Source organism: Pelecanus crispus, chromosome 9 (genome assembly GCF_030463565.1).
Source record: "Pelecanus crispus isolate bPelCri1 chromosome 9, bPelCri1.pri, whole genome shotgun sequence".
Lineage (NCBI taxonomy): Eukaryota > Metazoa > Chordata > Aves > Pelecaniformes > Pelecanidae > Pelecanus > Pelecanus crispus.
Genome location: NC_134651.1, coordinates 30,964,694 through 30,988,194, shown reverse-complemented (window position 1 = coordinate 30,988,194; position 23,501 = coordinate 30,964,694). Strand labels below are relative to the sequence as shown.

The window sequence follows — 23,501 nt, the reverse complement described above, 5'->3', positions numbered from 1 at the left end:
CGACCTGTCGCCAGCTCTGGGCTCTGATTGGTTGCGACAACGGTTGAGGCGGTTTCCGGAAGGGGGTGGTGGGAGGAGAAGCAATATGGCGGCGGAGAGCGGAGAGGGGCTGCAGGAGATGATGGAGGGTGAGAGCCCGCTGGGGGCCGGCACGGCTGCGGCCGCTGAGGGGGTCGGGGCGGCCTGCCGCTTGGGCAGTGATGCTCGGCGGGGCTGCTGCCAGCTGCGCAAGTTAGGGCTTGTGGGCCCTCCGCGGTCGGGCAGTCCCCGGCTGTCCACCTCGAGGGCGACTGCCCGGGGGGGAGCGGGGCGGGCCGCCCGAGCCATGGGGGGTGGTGTGTGTGTGTTACCTGGGGCATGGCGTGATGCCTTCCCCATCCCCGGGGGCTCCACGCGCGAGAGGTGGAAGGAGTGGGTTTGTGGAGATGACCGCGATGTAAAAAATAAAGATAATAAGAAAGAAATCCCCTGGCATTACTTTTCGTCAGTCGCCCTGTGAAACGAGAGCAAATACTGAGGGGGAACCGAGGAGGAGCAAGGAGCTTCAGGTTCCCAGGGCCAGGGTGGCCACCAGAGTTGTGGCTGGGTAAACGGTGAAGGGATCTCGCAGGTTGTGCTGGGGAGACGGTGGCTTTTATCTGCAGGGATTTTTTTTTTTTTTTTGATGCCTTCACTTCATCGTGTCATTGGTACTATTGTACATGATACTGATTTTTTTTTTTTTTAAAAGCTTTTAGAATGTAATAGTTTTAATTCCATCTCCGTACTCTTTGGAATTGCACTTCATTGATCTAAGAAATTTCCTTTTTCCTCCAGTCTTCTTCCCAGATTGTTGGTTTTAGGAAGATGTGATGGGAGGAAAAAGTGCATCCAAAATCAAAGTAGAAACAAGGGGTAAGAGGCCTTTTATTTAAGACTAAACCTTTCATTTAGTTAACTTAGGATTTCTACTAACTGCATACTGGTATATGTGAATCCTGGTTATTATATCTGCTTGCGACTTCTTCCCCCACACCCCACTGCGGAAAATAGCCTAATTCTACTATTATGTATCTTACACAGTTGATAAGCGGATTGAATCAGAGGAGTCGGGAGATGAAGAAGGGAAGAAGCAAGCAGTTCGCTTAGTAACAGACCTCAGTCAGCAGAGCCTGAGAGATGAACAGAATGGCGAGGACTCCACAGGTACCTTGCCAACCTAAATGATCGTTAGGAAGTGTCATCTTAGCAGTGTGTATAGTAGGGTACATGTATCAGTCCTTTGTGTTTCTTGTGACTATGCAATGGTTGTATTGATGTTAGTTAACAATGTGAATCTGCCCTAAAGCAATCTTTAAAAAATAAATACATGATAGTGTTATCATTGCTGAAATAAAGCTGCTTTCTTTTTATGGAACCACTGATATTAGACCTTTGTTTTTTTCTTATTTCTTTATCCATCCACATTTCTCTTTGAAATCTTTAATATCAAATTGCAAAGCACCTTTATTCGTGCTTTTTTTGTGGAAATGTAACTTTCTGTGGAAAGATGCTGGAAACGTTCATTAGAAATAAACATAAACAGCTTTTCATAATTCTGCTTTAATGTATGTAGTTTTTTACCTAAAGAGTTGCCAGATTCCTTTGGAAAGCAAAGACGACTATTTCTAGATAGACTGAAGGAAGCTGTCAATTTTGATTTTTTTAATTAAAAAATTCTGAGGCATATCAAAATTACATCTGGTTTAATCCTCTTGATTTTAAACTTTTGCTACTGTGTTTACTGTTTGTATTAGAACATTGGGTAGAAGTGTTGACAGACTCTTTTAAGACTGTGCGCGTTTGATGGAAGGGTTTGCTTTTCAGTAGCTTGCACAGAATTTGTCAGAGCAGATCCATTTCTGAAGACCCCGTATGGCAATATTATCTGGGCTTTTGGTGCTAGCTAACAGTCTAAGATGTAATACCATCCTTTTGATAGACATGCTTATGTGACTTATTATTTGTCTGGAAATGGAAGTGAAATAATACAGCAAATTTTCTGCAGCAAATTTTAATCCTTTTTGACTGTGCATCTACTGCAGATCCCTCTCAATCTTAACGTTGCCCATTAGAATTTGCAAGAGTATTTTCCAAACTAGAAATTTTAAATCTTATCTCCTAACTATAAATGAACTCTGTCTAGGTATAATTCATTGTTGATCATAAAAAAACCTCTACATATTAAATAAAAAATGCTGTGGTGACGTCTGTAAAAGTGTAAGACCTTGCAAAGGTCTTGCAAAGACCTTGTAAGACACCTTGCAAATTGTACATCCCAAGCACTATATGATCAATACAACCATGCAGATCAATCAGTCACAGTGTTCTTTTGCATGCGTGTAACATTGAGTGTTTGTTCAGCTGATGTAATTTAGCTGTGTGTTTGAGGTTTTTATATTGTATTTTGGATGTTGTTCCCCTGAGAATCATATTAGAGAAAATACTTCAAGTGACATTTTTATTCCAATGAAAGCAAGAAAAATGCATTCAGATTTGGTAGCTGAATTACAGTGAATACAATTTAATGTAATGACTGTATTATTACTTCTTCTTCCAAACTGTTAAGATTCAGAAAGCTTCTACTAGGGCAGAAACCAAGCAGAGGATTAATTTTGGAACATTCGAGTTAGTTTCCACAGCCAGCTTTGAGTTTCTCAGCTGAAAGGAAAATGAAGTTTTCCACATTTTTCACAGAAGATCATAAATAGAAAGAGCTCAAGCAGATGAAATTTCAAATCTATCATTCAGCTAATTCTCTGAGGAATAACGCCTCTATTTAGAAAGCTTGTAACTTAGCTATTTGTAATATATTTCATGCATATGCAGTTAAAAAGTGTAGTTAGGCTTTTAGTTGCTTTAAATGCTTGTGGTAGTGTGAACTTATGTAACTCAGTAACTACTCTTCTGTACTGTGGAATTTGGGTTTCCTGAATGTTGTATTTTTTTCCTACATCTGCAAAGCTGTGTAGCTCACAGGCATGGGTTACACAAAAATTTGCTTAAGTAACTTCACTGCCAGAGCAATGTTTTTCCCCCTTGAGAAACCTGCTGCATCAAAAATTGTGGACTAAAGTGCTCTTTGCATACTTACTGCATGCAAGTGAAATCGCAGTTCTGTTTGTAAAGTGCCTGTAGAAGGGTCAATTTAGGGTGTTTTATGTCCACTTGGTTCTTAAATAAAATGTTGGTTGACAGTTGATAGGACTGTAAATTTGCTAGAACCATTTTTGTTTCTCTTCTTTGAGAGAGAATGTACTTTAACATTCTCATACCAATAATGATTTATCAGTGTTACCAGTATCCACATCTCACTCAGACTGCTGTATGGAGAGTGTTTTATACACAGTACATAAACTTTATGAGAGTTGGCATTATTACATAAATGCTAGTGCCTCTGTGTTCAGTTTTAAACTGCTTTTATTTCAGTGAATTTGATACACGTATCCTGTGTGATTTGGTTTTGTGCCTTCGGACTTATGTGCTGTTTTCCCCACACTGGCTCTACCAGGACTGGTCACTCAAAGTCATATGGCAAAAATACAAGGAGCTACACTTCGGCAGATCCCAGAACAGAGTATTTAATACATTGCCAAAACCAAATGTGTATAAATGGTCCGTAATGGGTGCTGTGATGAAACACATAATTTTATAGAGAAGCCTGCCAGTGAAACAAGGTCGACAATTTATTTTTTTCTTGAAAAATTTTTTTTTTTGGAAGAATTTTTTTTACGCGTGCATGACTGACTTTACTGTTGGACAACTTTAAAGTCTCAAAAGGACAAGTTCCTTTACCATGAGCACTAACTTACTGCTAGTATAACTTAATACAAGGGGAGTAGTTTGGTTTTCTTATGTGATATCTCAAATAACCATTGTTCCAAACCTGGGCTGTGTTCCTGTTGGCTGTAAAGCTAGGGTGCTTGTTTGGCTTGGAGCACTTTGTGTTGGCAGCCTTTGCATCCTAGAAATAGGTCAAACAGATGTAGCCTCAGTAGCAGCAGGGTAGGGTATCCCACTCCGCTGCTGAAGTGCATAGCTCCTGATCTGCAAGAAAAATAAGAAAATTCAAGTTTTGCCCACTGCTAAAATGCTGACTGGCATATGTATGCATGTCAGTTTTGGTGGCATTTCTGTACTGTCATTCAATGTCACCAAGCCTACCAGCTCATTTTGCATCCCTAATATACAATTTATGCTCCCTGCTAATCTATGCTATGAACAATATTAAAACATCAGGGACAGAGGATTGCTTTTCAGTCTTAACTTCCATGAGTCGGTTCAGTTAGTGCTCTTTCCTGTTTGAATGCCCAGGCAAGAGCAGTAGCCCAAATTCAGCAAGGTAAATGATGGTGTGTGCAGCTATCAAAACCTTGGAGTTTGATGGCAATATTAAAAATTTTAATGCTTGTACTGTTCATCCTTACAACACTACTTATAAGGCTAAGCATCAGTAGGAAAAACACTCGTTAAGTATAGGGGACATTTGGCATTTACAAGGATGTTGTAACCATGCTGGGCTATAAAAATAGTCATTACTTCTGAATTAGTGGAATGAGCTTGCATATAGTAATGCAGGAGTTAATGCAAAGCCTTTCGGATTTCACTGGAATTAAGGTTTCTTGTTTTTTTGGTAGTACATACAGAAGCTACACACATGAAGTGGAGAGGGGTTGTGTGTTGTATGTCTGTTTTGCAAAGTCAAATTGGACTTTTTTCTGGAAATTGATGCAACCAGCGCACCATCGTCAACAAATGGGAGTTGCATATCAATTATTCAGCATGAATTTATCCAGTAAACTTCGCTCCCTCTTGTGCTGTGATAGAAGCACAGCAAATGTTGGGCTGTCTTCCAGACCTATAAAGGCATTTCCCAAGGAAATGTATGCAGTGTGATAAACAATGTTTTCTAGCATATTAGTAAGTTCAGCCAAACAAAAGAAGGGAGAGCCATGTAGAAGTGTGCACAACATTGACATAAACTGGCTGTATTTATGAAAGAAAAGCTGAAGGGTGGGGTTGCTGTGATGCTTGGTCATTCCTGGTGCTATCACTAGACAGTTTAGATTCCTCCTTGGCAATGTTGTATTAGGTTGTTGGAGGAGCATAGACACTTTGGATGGTGTATCTTCAGTGGGATGATGGCCCTAAGTGTAAAGAAAAGGAATCTTGCCCAGATCAGTCTTAAGCCAGCATTATTCAGCAGCCACACAGGCAGGCTGAAGAAGGTGCTGTTATTTCTGTGTTTTGCATCTAGGCATGAAGTTCTGTTTTTAATAAAGCTTTTTTTCATGACTAGCTGTCGCATGAAAGACAAATAGGTAAAGTGTATTTTTAATGCAGTGGAATATCTGAACTGTGCATCTCTTGTTTCTTCTTCTGAGCAGCCTTTGCTCCCTTTGTCTCTCTGGATGTTAGCCATTGTTATCTTGTCTTTAGCTATCAGGTAGCAGAAGTTCATAACATATTTGCTTCTCCTGCAGGAGAAGCAGAGACGCCAGTGGACATGGATACAATCAGCCTGGACCCAGAAGCTGAGGTAAAGGCAGATTTTTGTCCTTACAGGCTTTATACAGCAGGAGGAAAAGGTAGGCAAAGGCAAGTATTGAAACCTGGTTAAAAGATCTAATTCTTCTGAAGGTGCTGGCTATCATGATCTTCCCCAGAATTGGTTTGGAGCCTTTAGGCTAGAAGTAGAGGTGTTTTATTCTTGATCAGTAGCTGAAACGTTTTGTTAGTAATTTAGAATTTTAAATTAAGCGGAGGCACTGAGAGTGGGTCTATGCTGCAAGCATTATTGACAGACTACAAGTTTTTGTGAGAATATCTGTAATGAAGTGATTGCTGCTGTCAGACTCATGATTTGTAATAAGCTCAGCTACTTAAACGTCTGTGTGCTTTGGCATCTGCAGCCTCAGGAGCCTGTTAACTGGAGAGTTTTTGAGCTTGGGTGGTGAAGGGCTCTCTTTCTCTTTGACTGACCTGCAAAACTGGAACATCTGGGGCTGGACAGCACAGATGTGAAGTGCATCAGCTGATTGCCGGTGCAGAATTCATGTTCGCAGAACCACCGGATTATTTGAACTAGCAGTGGTTCCTGTTCATCTGAGGCCTGGAACTGGAAATAGCAAGGTGTGTTCCAGTTAAGCAAAGTGGGTAAGAGCACACTTTACTGCAACACTTTATTCATGCTAGACAGCAGAATTTGTCTGTCTCAGTAAATTCAGAATTTACTGCAAAAGATTTCTAATTTTGGTGAAACAATGCTCAGACTCAGGAAAGGGTTGTTGCCATTTTGCAGATACTGTGTTTGCAGTTGACAAGCTTAGGCCACATGCTTCACCTGTGGTGGTAAAAACGTGCCAAACCCAATTTTCCCCCTCTTTGAAGGGGAGTTTTAATGAGCTACACATTTTGTAAGACGATAATTTTCCTTAGAACTCAGAAATAGCAGGTTGGTCTTTGAAGAGTGTTTTGAAACAACTGCTGAATCCCTTCATTTCTCTTTCAGGATGTTGACTTGAATCATTTCCGAATTGGGAAGATTGAAGGATTTGAGGTGCTCAAGAAAGTGAAGGTAAACAGTCTTAAGGAATAGAGAATGCCTCTTGGAGCTGGAGATTTGCATGTCTAACCTATAAGAGGACAGATACAGGAGTATCTTTTTGGCTGAGATCCTAATGAGTTCACTTCATGTTTAACTGAAGGAGGTAGTGTTTACTCATTTGTGAAGTAGTAATAAAAATCCTGGGGTTTTGCAAGTTGTTTTTGAAAGTGGACGAGAAACAATGCATCAGGGCTAATCCTAGGAGATACATTCTGTACTTGCACAGCAGGCTTAACACAGAACAATGTAGACTGGAAAGGACCTTTGGAGGTCTTTAGTAAACCCCTACTCAAAGCAGGTTCGGTTAGGGCATGTTGCTTACTGCCTTCTCCAGTCAAGCTCTTGAGTATTTCTAAGAGTGGAGATTACATAGCCTCTCTGGGCTGCTGTTCTTGTGTCTGACCAGCTTCATGGTAAAAAGATTTCCTTCTGTACAGTTGGAATAAACCAAGAAAAGATTCTATTTAAAAAACCAACCAATCAACCAAACAAAAACCCAACAAAACTTAATGGGGAAAAAAAACCCCAACCTTATTGTCTGTATGTCAAAAGGCATTACATGCTGTTATTCATATACATTTTCCTGTTTGTTTTTAAACTTTTCCCCAACTATTAGACTTTATGTCTCCGTCAGAATTTGATTAAGCGCATTGAGAATCTGGAACAATTGCAGACCTTGCGGGAACTGGATCTCTATGACAATCAAATTCGGAAGATCGAGAACTTGGAGTCTCTGGTGGAACTTGAGTGAGTCCAGGGGAATCACCAGGATTAGGCTGAGGGTGGTTTGCCACTCACTGAGTTACTCATGCTGTACTTATTCCAGTATTTATCACCCAGGCCTTTCTCATGATTCATTTGGGTGCTCTGTGAACTCTGTGAAGGATAATGTCTGTTCTCCATTGATATTTAACCTGTGCAGTAAACTAGTTTCATTATCCTGAAGCTCACCAGGGACAGTCAGCTGGAAATGAAACACGTGCTGTTTAAGGCAGCAAGAATGATAGGTGGTTGCAGCTTCTATGCAGGTGTGGAAGCGCTCAGGCACCCCCTTGCTCTTGGCAGCGAGAGCTCTGTGTAACAGGTTTTTATTCCTGCAAAAAATGACGAGATTTCAGGTGAGATTAGGAATTTTTTTGGAGGGTGTTAGGGAAGGAGTAGTGCTCTTCCCAGTTTCTGGCACTTGTATGTGATCACTCCGGAGATATATGACAAAACTGTTCCCACTGGGGCGAGGAGGACTGACCTACTTCCCACATCATAACTGCTTCATGCTTATGGGAGACCTTGACATTTTCCTGTCAGAGGCAGATCTTGTAGGCATGTACCTTTCCCAAGGAATATGCAGTAGTGAAGACTGGCTTCCTCCCAGCGTGGCAGCTCCACAGCTGGGCAAAATGATGGCTATCTTCTGCATGTGACAGTATTTTTTTTTCCCTGACACCCTATAGAAGTATTTTAAAGTTATATTTGTTGTCATTTCTGATAAAAAGAAATTATGCTTATGACTCTAGCTTCAAAGCCTAGCAAAATGCTTGATCTCTGCAGATAGTGAGGTTCCCCACCAATTTACAAGTGCCTCTTCCAGAATCATCCATGTCTTATGGACTGAAGAGACCTTTGTTTTGTTTTACCTCAGGATCCTGGACATCTCCTTTAACATTCTGCGACACATTGAAGGACTGGATCGGCTTACCCAACTTAAAAAACTCTTCCTTGTCAACAACAAAATCAGCAAAATTGAGAATTTGAGCAACTTGCAGATGCTACAGATGTTAGAGTTGGGATCCAATCGAATTCGGGTACGCTTCCTCTACAAGATGTTAGCTGGAGAGTTTTGAGCTCTTTGGCCTAGGACTAGCCTTTTCTGAAAGTGCACTTCATTGACTTCTACTTGCAATTTTGTTCTTTTTATTGTTCCAGTCATTTAATGTGTAATTCCTTATTGCTGCACATGCTGGATCCTTTAATTATGTATGCATGTAGTGCTTGGCTACTAAATTACTATTTATGAATTTGTCTCTTTAATGAACTCGTGTGTCCCCTGTGTGTTGCCTTTTGTAGATGACAGTTTCCTCCTGCTAGAGAGCCAAGCCTATCAAAACTAGCAATTACTGTTTTCTCTTACCTTCCTAGAGGCTGGTGCTGTGTCCATAAAACCTATTGAATGCAAATTTAATATGTGTAATTGATAACCTGCTACATCAGTCAGTCTCACTCAGGAAAAAGATTTTATTGAGGCTTTGCTCTGAAATGCCTCAAAACCCTGGTATTGTGCTGCTGATTACTTTTTTTTAATTGTGCAGTTTGTGACTTTTTCAATTTAGGTGATTTAAAATCTGTGCCACTTAAAGGGAAGCAGTTCTGAGTAGTCTCTCCTGTCCTTAAGGTATGTTTTTCTGCATTTTGCCCAGTTTGTAAGAGAACTGGTGAAACAGATGACACAAGAGACTTGCAACATGCAAAGTAAACTATTAATTTTTTTAGAAGCTTTTTCAATTATATATGCTTTAGAAAATACGTGTAAGAGAGGAGTGCATTTCAGTCTAGAATTGTCTTAAGTTGGTGCTCCCCATTTACAATCTCTGAAAAATTACTTGTTATGCTGACAGAACAAATTAGGAAAAGAACTGTTTGTCCTCTGTATTTCAAACCTTGTGGAAGCATGCTTCTATTTCTAGAAAAGAGGGAGACTTCAGCTATTATAAACAGCCTTTTAAGGGAGAAATGTGTGCTGCTTTTATGAACTGGAAAAATTTTATTTTGCTCCTAAAGCTAAACTGGACTGAATTCTTTTCCATCCAAAGGAATTTCTACTTTGGAAATGAAATTGCTTATGGGAATAAATCTAGAGTGTGAGAATATCAGCCAGATCAGATGAGTGATTAGGAACCTTAGAGTTTGCATAGGTTGGGGGAACATGAGTTAGAGAGATGCACTTTCCTTTATTCAGAAACATAACAGGCTAAGCACATTGATCCTTACATTTCAAAAGCTGGGTTAAGCAAAACTGTACTGTATTCCGTATCTAAGCATCATTACCTTCTGGGGAAAAAAAAAAAAATCCAGCTAGATTTCTGAATTGACACTTAGGTGGTACATTGTCACCAGTGTTGTCAAGCCAAAGAATATCTTTTAAACAACGAGGTTAGATTTATTTTATGTGTGTTTTCTCAGTGTTGAGCCTGAGCATATTAACAAAACAAAACAACTAAAAAAACCTAAGTTATCACTGTATGGGTAACACAAGCTTCTTAAATTATTTTTAACATTTTTTTTCTGTTTATCTGTTAATTCTATTCTGGCTTCTTCAAACAGCACTGCTGTATGGTTCCAATTGCTTTACTGGAATGAGTATCCTGTGCCCAGGCTAGGCATGAAGAAATACATCTCATATTATTTAGGGGCACCTAGAACTCTTTTAATACTTTTCTGTTGGTGTGGTGGCCTGGCTATGTACTTTACAGATGGGCATATCCTTAATTCTTCAGGATAAAAACCTATGTACTGTCTGTTCAGGCAGCGTTGGCTCCAAGATGCCCTATATACTCATCCCCTGTGCATTAAAGCTTCTGCAGTAATGCGGTTGTAGTCATTTTGCTGCACACACTAAACCTTTCGGAGTGAAGCATTTGTAGTTCTGTTCCTTTTGTATGAATGGTGGGGAAGTAGAACTTTATGCTTGAGCTGATGCATTTTCATGCTTTTTTCCCCAAAGTTGGACTGAGGCAACTATAAGGCAAGCGCTTCTTTATTTGTTCCTTAGTTTTTTTCCCCCTCATGTCCATCTGTTTCATGCTCTCATTTAAGTGTGGCTTTTTATAGCTTTAAGTAGCTTTTTTTTTTTTCCCTGACTATTTCTTCTCAATATCCTCAGAGTCACAATTATTTCCTCCTCAGGGCTCGGGGAGCTACCAATGAGCAACAAATCTATAATTTTCTTGCAAGGTCAAAACAGGGGTAAATCCACAGGCTAGAAGGAGAGTGAATCCAAATCTGAGCTGATAAACACCTGATGCTGGCAGTTGAGGGATAGAGGTTGAAAAGCTTCTTTCCTTTCCAGAGCATATCTGTAAGTTCATAGTGTGTGTTTTTGTGTCCATCTTCCTCTTCCTTCCTTCGTACACAGACAGGTAAATGTGCACACACATGTACAGAGTAATCTAAGTGGTTGTAGGACTCAGTGGCCTGTCTCACCAGCACTACTAGTTTCTGAAACTGCCAGGCAAGAAGGATGTGGAAAAGCTGAATTGTTACAAGGTACTTGAGCACAGATGCACACCTGTGTGTGTATCTATATCTATATTACTGTGAGCTGTGAGCTGAAGTCTGTTTTTAAAATCCCTGTCTCTTAGCAGCACCTTTTTTTTGAATTAAGAGGCTTTCCCCTGCAAAAAAAAACCCATTGTGTTTTCTTTCCTTCTGCTTAGAGGAGCCTTTTTGAAGCCCACCCTTTTCTCCTTTTCTTGCCCTTTTTTCTCTCTTCTGTTCATGCTTTCTGGTGCCCCTTCCTTTGTAAGTAAAGAATATGGTTCTTCTTGATGCCTCACAGAGATCCTTACTTCTTCCCACTGAAGGCTGAGCTCAGGACTTAAACTGGTATAGTGTATATGTTCTGCCAGTAGCATGTATATTTAAAACATGTACATCACTTAAATTGGTATGTGTATGTCCTGCCAGTGGCATGAATACATAGCCAGTAGTTAAATATATTAACACATACACCCATGAGACAGTTAACCTTGCTTATGACAGAGAAGCAGTTGTGCAGAGAAGCTAAACAACTTGCCTCTGACTGTGTTATGCAGTCACTGATGGTCAGGACTAAATTTGCAAATTGTGTTTTCTCTTCCCAGATTCTCTTTCCATTCACTAGTGACAGATTTTTCTTGCTTCACAAATGAGTATTTCCTGCCCTGGATACAACTCATGGCCCAGAGAATGTCACTTTCAGTGCTCCCTGAGCCTTTTCATTCTCTGCTCTTGCTGCCTGGACAGTGGGGGCAACAGCTGGGACAAAACAACGTGACCCTTTGCTGAAAATCAGCAAACAGTAGTGCCACAAGCCAGCTGTCAAATGGGCTGAGGTTCACTGTCACTGCACAAAGTCCTGCACTTACTCTGCTCTTGGGTCACAAGGGAGGCCCTTGTACACACCTTGTGTTGTAGAATTGGCAGGCTTGTGTTTCTCAGGAGTGCAGCTCCATGGGTCAAGGCTATAAAATGCCACCCACATCTACAGGTTGGAGTTTTGCATCACAGCAATAACACAGTCTCCTTTGGTCATTTTGCAGGCAATTGAAAACATCGACACCTTGGCTAATCTTGATAGTCTGTTCCTTGGAAAGAATAAAATCACCAAGCTCCAGAACTTGGATGCACTGACAAACTTGACTGTGCTCAGTATACAGGTATTGATTCTACTTTGTACTATTATGTTTTGAACCATCTTGGTTACATGAACCACCTTGTAATTTATGATAAGCTCTTCTGAATCAGCAGGTCTTCAGTGTTTGAGTCAAACTCCTGTACTGGTAGAAAGTGTGATGTTCTGTGTGTCTCTTCTCATTTTTTCATACTAAATGAGATTGACAGACACTGATAAAATGATAAAACATATGTTTGGTTTTTGTGGGAGAGAGAACAGGAAATGAATGTTACCCCTCATTTTTTTCCTGAAGTACTGTTTTCTAATACATTACAATAACATCAAATGAATTACACCAGGGAAGTCGTTATAATGGCAGTGGGCTCAGTGTCACTACCTTCTTCCTGAAGAGGGAAGAAATGTGAACAAGCCTGTGCTAAATTAAATCTGTCCTTAATCAGCTTGTGGAAAGTTTTTTCCTTTTTAAAAGGCGGAATAAAAGATACTCAACTAATTTCTTTCATTGAGTCTCCTCATCCTTATGACAATACTAGTGCATTCTAATATACAGCTGTTGGTAAGAAAGTCATACTTGCTATATGTTGTAGTACCTGTATGCATCATTATTCTATAGGACATACAGAATTATGTACAGCAGAGTGTATTGGGATTTGAGTGTTGTAACTTCCCTTCTGACCATTCTGTTAATAAAACCTACAAAATGAATGCTATTAATGTGTAGGCCTGTTGTTTCCAAAGACGTCAAGTGGAAAACTTTCAGGCTACAACTTTTGTTGGGAAAGTCAGAGTCTGATTCTTCTAAACTCAGAGACTTCGGCTCCCATGGAACTTCCTTGTGCCTCGGTGGTACAGAGATCAAACGAGCTGAGCTCATGAGATCAGTGTGGACCCAAGCAGGCTGTTTCCCCTTCCCATCCATACTTCAGAGAAATGCTTTTTCTCCAATGACTCACTTAGGTTTGGGTTTGTTTAGAGTGGACTTAAACTGCTGTTACACTTACAGAATAACCGTTTGACCAAGATTGAGGGGCTGCAGAGCTTGGTGAATTTGCGTGAGTTGTACCTCAGCCACAATGGCATCGAAGTCATCGAGGGACTGGAGAACAATGTAAGCAGGCTCTTGCTAAGCGTGTGACAGAATTGCTGCCCTAAGCTGCTCCCGTTAGTGAATGTGATTTTCTGGAAGTTTTTGTTCCTCAGCTTCCCCAAGTTACATGTGGGGTCCTGAGTTTCTTGAAAAGACCACAAAGATCCAAGTATTTGTTATGTTAAAATGTCTTGCATGGATGAAGCTCCTCCAGATCCTCAGGAGTAGAATTGTTTTCATGACCTGGGGAGGGGAAGAACAAGATGTAGTTAATGCAGCAGCCTGGCTGATCTTCAGCAATGGGAAGAGTGATGGCCACAGCTGGCTGTCTCTGCTGCAGCCTTTCAGACAGCAGTTTGTAGATAACCATGAGTTCTTTTCAGTAGGGCAGCAACTGGTCCTGGGGGTAGAGGGACAAGCCATGGCATGTGGCTTGCCTTCGTATTAGTATTACATTTCTAGATTTCTGGATAGGATTGATTTCACAGAAGCCTGTAGCATTTTCATTCTCACCCAACAGTGGATGGCATTGTTGGAGACCAGAGACAATCTGGAACTTAGTTGGCTGTGTGCAAGGCGAAAAAAAACCCCTTTTTCTTAAACTGTTGAGTTTCCTGCTGCAAAAACTTTGTTCAACTCTAGTGCTTGAGAGGACATTTATGATCTGATTTTTAAATGGATTCCTCTTAATGTACTATGAGGAAAGCTCACTTTTTAGGAGCCCTTGGCTGGCAACAGCCAGCCAGTAATTGCTTTCATTTTTGTCACATGGCTTCTGGGAGGTCAGTAACCTAGTGGTGTGGCTTAACCCTAGCCAGCAACTAAGCACCACACAGCTGCTCACTCACTCCCCCCTCCCCAGTGGGATGGAGGAAAGAATCAGACGAGTAAAAGTGAGTTATGGGTTGAGATAAGAACAGTTTAATAATTGAAATAATAATAATTGTAATGAAAAGGAAAGTAACAAAAAGAGAAATAAAACCCACGAAAAGCAAGTGATGCAAATGAAAAACAATTGCTCACCACCAACCTGCTGATACCCAGCCAGTCCCCGAGCAGTGGTCCCCCCTGGCCAGCTTTCCCCCAGTTTATATACTCAGCATGATGTCACATGGTATGGAATACCCCTTTGGCCAGTTGGGGTCAGCTGTCCTGGCTGTGCCCCGTCCCAGCTTCTTGTGTATCTCCAGCCTTCTCAGTCGGTAGAGCATGACTTAGTGTAAGCACTACTTAGCAACAACTAGAACATCACTGTGTTACCAACATTGTTCTCATACTAAATTCCGAACACAGCACTATGTCAGCTACTAGGAAGAAAATTAACTCTATCCCAGCTGAAACCAGGACATGCAGCTTAATTAAAAACAGTCTTCCTTGCTATATTTAGGCAGTGAGAGTTCTTGTGCTGTGTGTAAGCAGCTGGCAATAACGTGTCTTTGCTTCTGACAGTTTCCAACTCTGGGCCTGAAAAAAATGTGACAGAGAAAATTAAAGTAAATCCGGTGTTATATTTTTGTGTTTGCTTGTTTAGAACAAACTCACAATGCTGGACATTGCATCCAACAGAATAAAGAAGATTGAAAATATCAGTCACCTAACAGAGCTGCAGGAATTCTGGGTAAGTGCAGGCTGGAGCTGTTCCCTGAAATGTCTGTACTAGAGTGAAAGAAACCCTTCTGATGGGGAGCTGTGGGAAGGTGGTGTACATGTATGTCTTGGTCTAAACTCTTGTTCTGATCTTGACAGTCTGCATGGATAGGGCATGATGCTTTCCCCTAAGGAAAGACTTGAGCTTAGAAAAAATTTTTGCAGGGCTTTGCTTAGTGGTAACGAGCCTGTCTCTACCTAGGAAATAGGCTCTGCCTTGATGCTTGTGATGGTTATGAAACAGCCCTACTGTGCCCTCGTTTTGTGGACGTCATCTTTCTTTAAGTGAGCATGACAGTGTAATAGGGGAAGCTGATACTGTCTCACCACTGCACTGGAGTGCAGTACCTGTTTAGATCAGAGTCAATATGTTCATGTTGTTATAAATACGTTCTTCATCAATGAAACCATCTTGTTTTCTTGCATTCCTGTGAGGTAGATAGCTGTTTAGGGTTGCTTCTCTTTCTTTGTGGCACCCTAAATAGCTAAGTTCTTTGTCATTCATAAGTCTGGTCAGGAAATATGCAGAGACACCCCCTCCTGAAACATCAGTACATGTGGGAGGGAGCTGTGTACAAATCTGCTCATGTTTGAGGGAAGAAGCAGCAGATGTTCATGACTTGGTACATGCTTTAGCTCTTGTAGAGTTTCTGCATGTCAAAGCTGAGAATAAGAGTTGTGCTGCTTAATGTCTGTCATTTGGAGTTCAGTTACTTAAACTCTTGGGCAGAGGCTGAGATAAAAGGAGTGGAAAGCAGCTGCAAATGAAAGCGAGGTAGAGCCTGGAGTCGAGGCTACTTGGACCATTTTCCTCATCTTGCAGTGTGGCTTAGCAGATGGCTAGTGGTGTTATCTGGCCATGCCTGTTCTGTAAGGAACTCTTTAAATAACAGGAGCTGAGAAGCTTATTTAACGTGACATCTTTTGGGTGGTAAAAATGAGATGGTGCAGTGTGGCTGGCCTGGGACCTGTCATGATCCTTTGCAGTTTCCTCCAGTCTTCCTCTTTGCTGTTGCTCTGCTTACAGAAGAAGGCATTGCACACCCGTTTCCACTTGTTTTACAGAAAGTAAAGGGAAGATCCTAACCTCATCAAACTTCCTTTGAAAAAACACTAGTGCATTTAAAGAGTCCTTTGTCAAAGCAGAGCATCAGCCAGAAGCTGTTAGCTGAACCTGGAAAATGCCCTCCTGGCTTTTTACCACTTTAACACTGTTTTTTAAAAAAAGGTTATGTGTGCTTTTTGATAAAGAGCTGGGCAGAATTTTCTTTGATATGAACAAGTGTTGCATCTACTAACTTACATTTTTTCACTGACTGTAGAGTCAAAACCACATAACAAAGTCCTTTAACACCTTAAGGAAGCAGATTTCAAATCCTGGACACTGTGGGAATCTTCTAACAGTTTCCCAGTACCTCCCCAGCAGAGGGACTGAGACAGCCGAAGGTCCAGTGACTTGGCTGAAGTGATGTTGTGATGAGCTGTAGCAGAATGAAAGAGCTAGCAGGTTTTCTTCAGAGTCTTAGTCCAGGGTCTTAACTACAAAGCCATCTTCAGCTGGAACACTGGCAGCCCCAGTGATGAGGCAGTTTTCTTTCACTGAACTAGCTGGAGAGAGGCAGGTGGAGAAAATAGAGCTGCTTATCTGCCACAGAGCAAACAGGGCGCACAAAATTTTCGGTTTACCATGGGTGCCCAGTGCGAGGAAGAACAGTTGTTGAGGGGGCCAGAGCCAATCCATTGATTTTTTACTTTTTTTTTTTAAAGGTGGTATTGCAGTAGTAACTGCCTCTGTATCCAAAACCAAAGGGTGACTGAAGTCTCAAGGTTGGACAGCACATGGCCACCTTGCACACTTTGATTCCTTGCTAGGCAGTTGAAGTGTTCATCCCCTTGCATGGGAATTCCTTTGCAGTGCCAGCAATGAGGCAGCGCCTGTGCTGACAGGAGAGACTCAATCAGAGAGCTTGGCACTTTCTCCAGAGTGCAGAAGCCGTTTTTGTGGGGGAAGTGATGTAAAGGGGAGAGGAAAATGTTGCTTTTCACATCAGTTTGGGACCTTCTTCAATGTTTCATGGGGGGTCATGAAAGTAAAGGTAGATGTCACAGTGGAAGAAAATCTTGACATAAAGGTTTCCAACCCTTAAATGAGCAGTGTGTGGGCTGGGACACTGTATAAAGACACTGTCTCAGTGTCTTGCTGGGTCTTTCCCAGCATGGTAGTTGGACTGGATACCCTGTCTGAAAGGTGGAGCATTTGACCGGCAAGCCAGGACAGCATGGGGAAGTTGGTGATGGTTCGCAAGGCCTGGAGTGTGTGACAGGAAAGCACATCTCGGAGGTTCCAGGGGGAGAAGGATCATGTAGACAGGGTCATCTTATATGTACATGAAGACTGTATGGTGTTACTGCCCCTGGGTAGTAGTAATCCTCCTGAGCAGCATCGGTGTGGCTAGGTTCCTGCTAACCAGGCTTAGCCTGGGAGTATCTGTTTGTGTGAGTATGCCTGTATGTGCTCTGCAGATGAATGATAATCTCATCGAGAGCTGGAGTGACCTGGATGAGCTGAAAGGAGCGAAGAACTTGGAAACTGTGTATCTGGAGCGAAACCCCTTGCAGAAGGATCCCCAGTACCGGCGCAAAATCATGCTGGCCCTCCCGACTGTCCGGCAGATTGATGCCACGTTTGTTCGATTCTGAACCTCCTGCTGCCCTCTGTCTCCTGCCCTCTTTGGAGAAATGTCCCAACTGGGTTTTTTATCCACTTACCACTCCCCAGGTCTTCAGTACACTGACACTCGCAGGGCAAATGGTCAATAAAATGCACTGAATACCAGATCTTGTGTACAATGCACTCATTGTTTTTGAGATTGTTGTTGTTATTATTATTAAATCTTAACACAAGAGGCTTCCTTGTGCTTGCGTCTGTTATTTATGTGGGAGGTTTTGGCAGAAAGTGTTTGCAACAGACTGGAAGCCACTTGGAGCCACTTGCTGACTTTCGTTGACTCTGTGACACACCTCCAAGGTTAGTAACGTCATTGCAAACATCACTTTTCCAGATCCAGGCTCAACGTTGACATGGGGAAAATGTGATTAAGATGCTCATCCAGGTTATCCGGTGTGAGTCAGTGCTAAATATCTGTGTAAAACTTCAGGGCTAGGAAGGTTAGCCTTTATGTAGCAATTTTTATTTTTTAAACACAGCTACAAGCTCATTAGAGGATTGAGGACAAATAGCTTGAGGTTTGAGAGCAGTGTGGGGATGTACATGTGTGAATGAGATACCAGCCTTCATGGAGCCACTAGTGATAGGGCTTCCATGTTTAAATGTAGTGCTGTTGACCAAGGTGGGAACTGGAAAAGGGGTTAAAAGGAAGAGGGGCTGTGGATTCCACTTGAGGAAGTGAGTGGCCTAGTCCACACTTACAGGTTCTTTATTGGTGGTTGTGGCTTCATTTGCCTCCTGATTTCCCAGGATTTGTCAGACAGTACAGCAGATGCGGAAGTGTGTTGCTCCTCCTTCCTGGGCTGAAGCTGACGCCGCTTCCAGATCCCTTCCAGAATGGGGGAGTGCTGGATGTGGCCTGTGGCCTGCGGCCTGCAGCTCTTTGATGGTCATATTGAACAGCTCCACTACATGAAGTGAAGCTGACTCAGTGGACATTCTATTTTTTGTTGAAAATGAGTGGACCTACTCTAGAGGGAGACTTTGGTTTAGTATGACTTCAAACATGTCCTTCATCTTACAAATGCTGTCGAGGTCCCCTGGTAGAAACTCATGATAAAGTCCACCTGCCTGGAGTGCCACACGCTTGGACTGCAGTTTTGGCAGCATGAATCTGGAGAGGAGTAAGACATAGCTCTTTTTATAAGGGGCTCGAATGGACTTTGTACTGATGTGGGAGAAGACAGCAAGATTACTGTGGTGTAGTGAAAGCTGCTGCTTGTTTCACTGCTGTATATCTGTCTGTCATTAGTTATTTGATCTCTGCTGAGTGACAGTTGTCATCTTCAAGCTGTCAGAGCCTGCTGGAGCAGGCTTTATTTGTGATAGGAGTGCTTAAGCACTTTGCAAATACAGCCTCTTGCAGTATGTAGGAATTAGTCAGGACTGTTCTGTGGCCAATGTATTCAGCATTAATACAACTTAAATATATTAATGCTACTGGTCAGGAAGGTAAGGGTTTGGTGGCACTTTGTTACAGACGGTGTTTGCACGGAGGAAACCATGAATCATGTCCTGCTTCCACTAAATACGGCAATGTGGCATTGCCATCCCTCCACACCCATGTTTGATCTGGGAAATTGAACTTCATACCTCCAGTAGCTGGAAAACCTCCCTGGAAGCACTTGCCATCTACTGCTGTGTTTGTCTAACAGTTGTGTCATCAGTCCAGGGGAACAGCCACTGCCCAGGCTGGGCCGGTGGGGCTGTTTCAATCTGTGCTGGCTGGGAGAAGGATTGAGTGAGCGGGTCTGCAGTGGGGGCGGGGGAGATTTCCGTGTGTGCAAGCCTTTAGGAACTTTCTGTTCAGTGAACCTGTGAGGTACCTGGGAGACATTTCCAGTGTGGTCCATAGCGCTTGCAGAAGAACGTAGCAATGCAACATGTATTTTAAATATGAAAGGTGTTCAAGGGATGTGCAGGTTTGCAAGTTCTCTGGCAAAAACGTGCAAATTCTGGCTTTTTTTTTAAGGAAGCAGATCCCTTCCCTCTGTTAGGGATTGGACCAGAGCCAATAGTGATGGGGTGTTGGTGTTAGCAGGAGATGTGCTGGTCACTGCACATCAGCCTCAAAGGTTTTGTTGGGCCACTGCCCAGCAGGGCTGCGTTCCATCCTGCTGCCCTGCCAAACTATAGAGAGCTATAACAAGAAAAAATGGCAGGGGTGTTCAAAAATTTGCTCTTGGTGGTACTTTTATTCATTCTGATCTGACATGGATTTGAGTCTTTGAAAGAGTGGGGTGAATTCCTTCTTCCTTGGCAGGAGACTGGCAGTATTAAGCAGGACAGTGTGGCCCTGTGGAAGGTTTTGGACTTTCCCTTTGCGGGCTGTGTTGTTTTGCTCATCCAGTGCAGCTCTGCCACGGGGTGTGATGCCACAGAAGCTGCTGGAGGTGGTGGGGTGATGCTGGGCTTGGCTGGAGGGAGCTGCACCCCACCATGCTGCTGAACTGGGCTGATTCACCTTGTCCTGCCACAGGTGTGTGTGTTTGGTGGAATGAGTTGCTTTGAGCCCCCCACAGCTCCATGAGCTCACCCTGGGAACTGTAAAAGCAGCATCTTGGCTGCCTAGTGGCCATTATCACTGCACACCCATGATGTCCCCTGGTCTGCTGGCTGGTGGCATGCCCCTTGTTTGGCAGCACCTGGGAGGCAAAACAGAGCTGGGTTTTTCCTCTTCCCTCCCCAAAGTTGCAAAAAACAGCAGAAACATTTCTCTTGTGGGTGTGAGATGAGCATGGTGCTTAAAGTTTCCCTGGTGCCCCCAAATCTTTGTGCCTTGGCCAGGCACTGGACCCTCCAGGGTGCAGGGGGGAACCTGCTGCCCCTCACTGCCTCTCTGTGGCTTGTTGCACACACAGCCCTGAGCTGAACTGAACCCTGTTTGTTCAGGGCCATTCAGGTCCCCACCTCCGGCTCAAAGGCAGGGCCTGCTCCAGGCTGCTCCGAGGAAGGTGCTTGCAAATAAGGAAGGTGCTTGCAAACCTGTTCTCCCCTCCTCCTCCTCCTCCCCCCAAGCTCTGTCCCTCTTACTCAGGGAGCCTGGCGTTTCCCAAGACAGGAAGCAGCCATCAACTGCTGGCTTAGAGCAACGGGGTGGCACTTCCCGCTCTCTCCCCACGCAAGGAGAAGCAGGTGAAGAATGGTGGTGGGGCGGGAGGACTCCTTTGCCCTGTGCCGTGCCAGCACTTGGATCCTGCACTGTGGGAGGAATAAGCAGGGCAGGGGCCCTGACAGCAGGTATGGTAGAAAAGCTGCAGGTTTGGGGTCCCACTGGGGCCAGGATCTCACAGGGAGCTACAGGAGTGGGGCAGGATGCGGCAGCCCCCTGTGCCTTCATCTGGCTTCCCGGTCAGTGCCTGGCCTTGCCACTGCTTCCCTGCGGTGCTCTCCCCGCAACAACTCTAAAGCAAGGCTCAAATGTGCCTATTCCTTAGGCTGTTGCAGGGATCAGCTGAGGTTTTTATCACCGTCTGCTGAGAGTTATGACCAGATACCTGAAGGAGCTGGAGAGTTAGGTCTGGAGTCACTTGCTCAGCAGAGATGCGTGCCCATGTGCTCCAGACATCAGAAGGACTTCTGGGTGTGACAGAGGCTTTTTAGGGGGTGGATCAGCCCAGAGCTTTACAGGACATGGGTGTGTTTCCTCAGGGAGATTCTGTGCTTGGCACGTACCACCCCAGCCCTCCCAGCTAGTCTGACCTTTGAAAGGTCACAGGACCAAGCTAAACTCGGTGCTGACTAGCAACCCCTTTGACTTGGTAAGAGTTGCAAAGGGTGTAAATGAAGCTAGAATTTGGCCCAAGGTGTGGAAGTTTAGAGGGGGTTGGCTCAAGATGCCCCATGGACTGAGATGCTGGAAGGGAATTGGGTGGAGGTTGGCACCTGTGCCTCTGCCCAGCTCAGCAGGGCTCTGCCCCAATTCCCAAGCACTTTCCTGGTTTTCCAGGCCCCCAGCATGTCCTCCCAGCATGACTGACTTCATGTTCACTGCGATCCCATGCACGTCTTCATCTTGTTGTATGGGTCTCCTGCTGGCTGCCCTGTGCAGTTCACCAGGTGCCTGGTGGGTTGTCACAGTATGGTCACAGGGCCACCTTCCCAGGAGAGACTTGGCCTTTCTGAGGAACACAGCTGGGAACATTTTGGGAGGTGCAACATTCAGAAGCTCGGGCTCTTCATGGCACCTTTACATCTCTTCGTGGACAGAGCATGCTCCACACTAACTAGCCCTTACTGCAGGAGCAAGAAGCCCAGCCTGTTCCCATGACTTCCTTGCTTTGAGGAATGGGTTTCTAATGCTTTTAGGTCAAGTTAGCAGATGTCTTCCTCCTGCTCCACTGATGCCCAGAAGAAGCTCTTGTATCAGAAGAGCTCTGCTGGTGCAGGTTGTCAATGACTTCTGCAAAGGGATGTTTTGCCCACCTTGCTTTTGGCCAGAGGCACATGGTGATTTGAGAAACTGAGAATGTCTGGCATTTCTTCTTGAAAATAACAATGAAGAGCCACACCGTTTTGGAGGAGCAACATGATATCATTAGGAAGACCAACTCCATTTTCTCGTTGTTTAGCAATGCACTCCGAGCCACAGTGCAAAAGGCCATGGCTCTGGGCATATCATGTGATGGTGGTAATGAACCAGGCCAGCCCCCCATAAAGGTCTGGGGAAATGGGAATGCATTTAACCTCCTCTCTTACTTGTTTCCCTGGCTGACATGTAGTCCTCACTCTTGGCAAGTCTTTTTTTATCGTTTATCCGGCATCTTTGGAGTGCAACCACCAAGTCAGCTAAAACACAAATATCTGACTCAAGGAGGACAAAACTGAACCAGCAGCTCTTGCCCTGATCAGTAACGGTCTTCATGATAACATGATATGTTAATGAAAGACACACAGAGGTTCCTGGGCTCCTTTTTTAGGTGGAGGATGCACTGGAAGAGAAGAACAACTTCTTTTTGCTTCAGGTGCAGTGTCCTCCCTGCCTGGCTCATGCTGCTGTGACACCCGCCTGGTTCCCCCACCTCTGCAGAAGGCATCTTTCTGGCTCATTATTCAACTCCTGTGTGTCTGAGCTGGTGTCAGCCATCGTGTGAGGTTCCTGTCTCCTATCTTGGCTTCTTAAGGTGTTTCCAGTTCCAAAACTGAGAGCTTGGGGAGCTTGGTTTGCCACATCTTTTGGATGTGGAGTGATTGGACATGGACTGGACCCTGGTGGAGACAGTGTCCCTGGCTTCTTCATCAGTGGGTCACCTGTGCTGGTAGATGTGCCTTTGAGCTGGGTCGCCCTGTGGGGAGGGTGGTGGAAAGTCCTTCCCCACAGTGACAGAGCTGACCATTGAGAAAAAATGCAAGGGCGGGGGCAGGTCCCCACTGTGTCTTTGGCTGAGGTGGTGGAGAGGAGCACTGGGAGGGGGTCTAGGTGCTGGTGTGAAGGGACGACGCTGCATAAGACCTCTGACCATTCATGTTTCCTTGTTTTCCACCTGGAAGCATTCCTGATGGTAGGCAGGGCTGGGTCCCAGGTCTCACCATATGTGGGCAGGAGCTGAGGGGCTGGCAGAAAAGGGCACGAGGCCGGCCACATCACCAACACTGGGGCTCTGGCACCACTGGGAGAGGTGATGAGGGTGTGGGGTGTCCGTAATTGCCTGGGTCTGCTTCTCAGCACCAGGAGGAAGGGGCATGAAGGTTTGACATGCAGCAGAGGAGGACCATGGATGATCCCCACTGCAGCCTGGTGGGGCAGGACAGCAGAGCTGCTCACTACGGCAGTCTGAGTGAGGAGGCCATTGAAATCCCCCAGGTGGGTGGCAGCAGCCTGTCCCCCTCACAATCAAGCTGCCTGCAGAATCGCTGCTCTCATTGCCCCATATGCTTTACTTCCAGCCCAGTGACACAGCCCTGGGCCAGAAGAGCATAGCCAATGTCTTCAGCAATGGCTGTACAAGGATAGGTGAGGGAGAAAGGCTGGTCTTTGGGGTCAGTTCCTTTCTATGTTGCCGAGAAGGCTGGGGCTGGATGGAGT

General features: G+C 44.1%; 1 protein-coding gene across 3 annotated transcripts; it reads left to right on the top strand.

Moving 5' to 3' along the window:
- Window positions 1-67: 67 nt before the first annotated feature.
- PPP1R7 (protein phosphatase 1 regulatory subunit 7) lies at window positions 68-17,655 on the top strand. 3 transcript variants are annotated; one of them, XM_075716595.1, is made up of 11 exons: window positions 90-128; window positions 817-894; window positions 1,063-1,185; window positions 5,502-5,557; window positions 6,530-6,595; window positions 7,242-7,372; window positions 8,265-8,427; window positions 11,920-12,036; window positions 13,018-13,122; window positions 14,633-14,719; window positions 17,272-17,655. In XM_075716595.1, exons 2-11 carry the CDS (start codon window positions 852-854, stop codon window positions 17,446-17,448), a joined length of 1,068 nt encoding a protein of 355 aa, XP_075572710.1. In that variant the 5' UTR covers window positions 90-128; window positions 817-851; the 3' UTR covers window positions 17,449-17,655. The 3 variants fall into 3 exon arrangements, with proteins under 3 accessions (XP_075572712.1, XP_075572711.1, XP_075572710.1); XM_075716597.1 differs by lacking the exon at window positions 817-894 and having other exon boundaries at window positions 68-128; window positions 1,063-1,170; XM_075716596.1 differs by lacking the exon at window positions 817-894 and having other exon boundaries at window positions 68-128.
- Window positions 17,656-23,501: the final 5,846 nt, after the last annotated feature.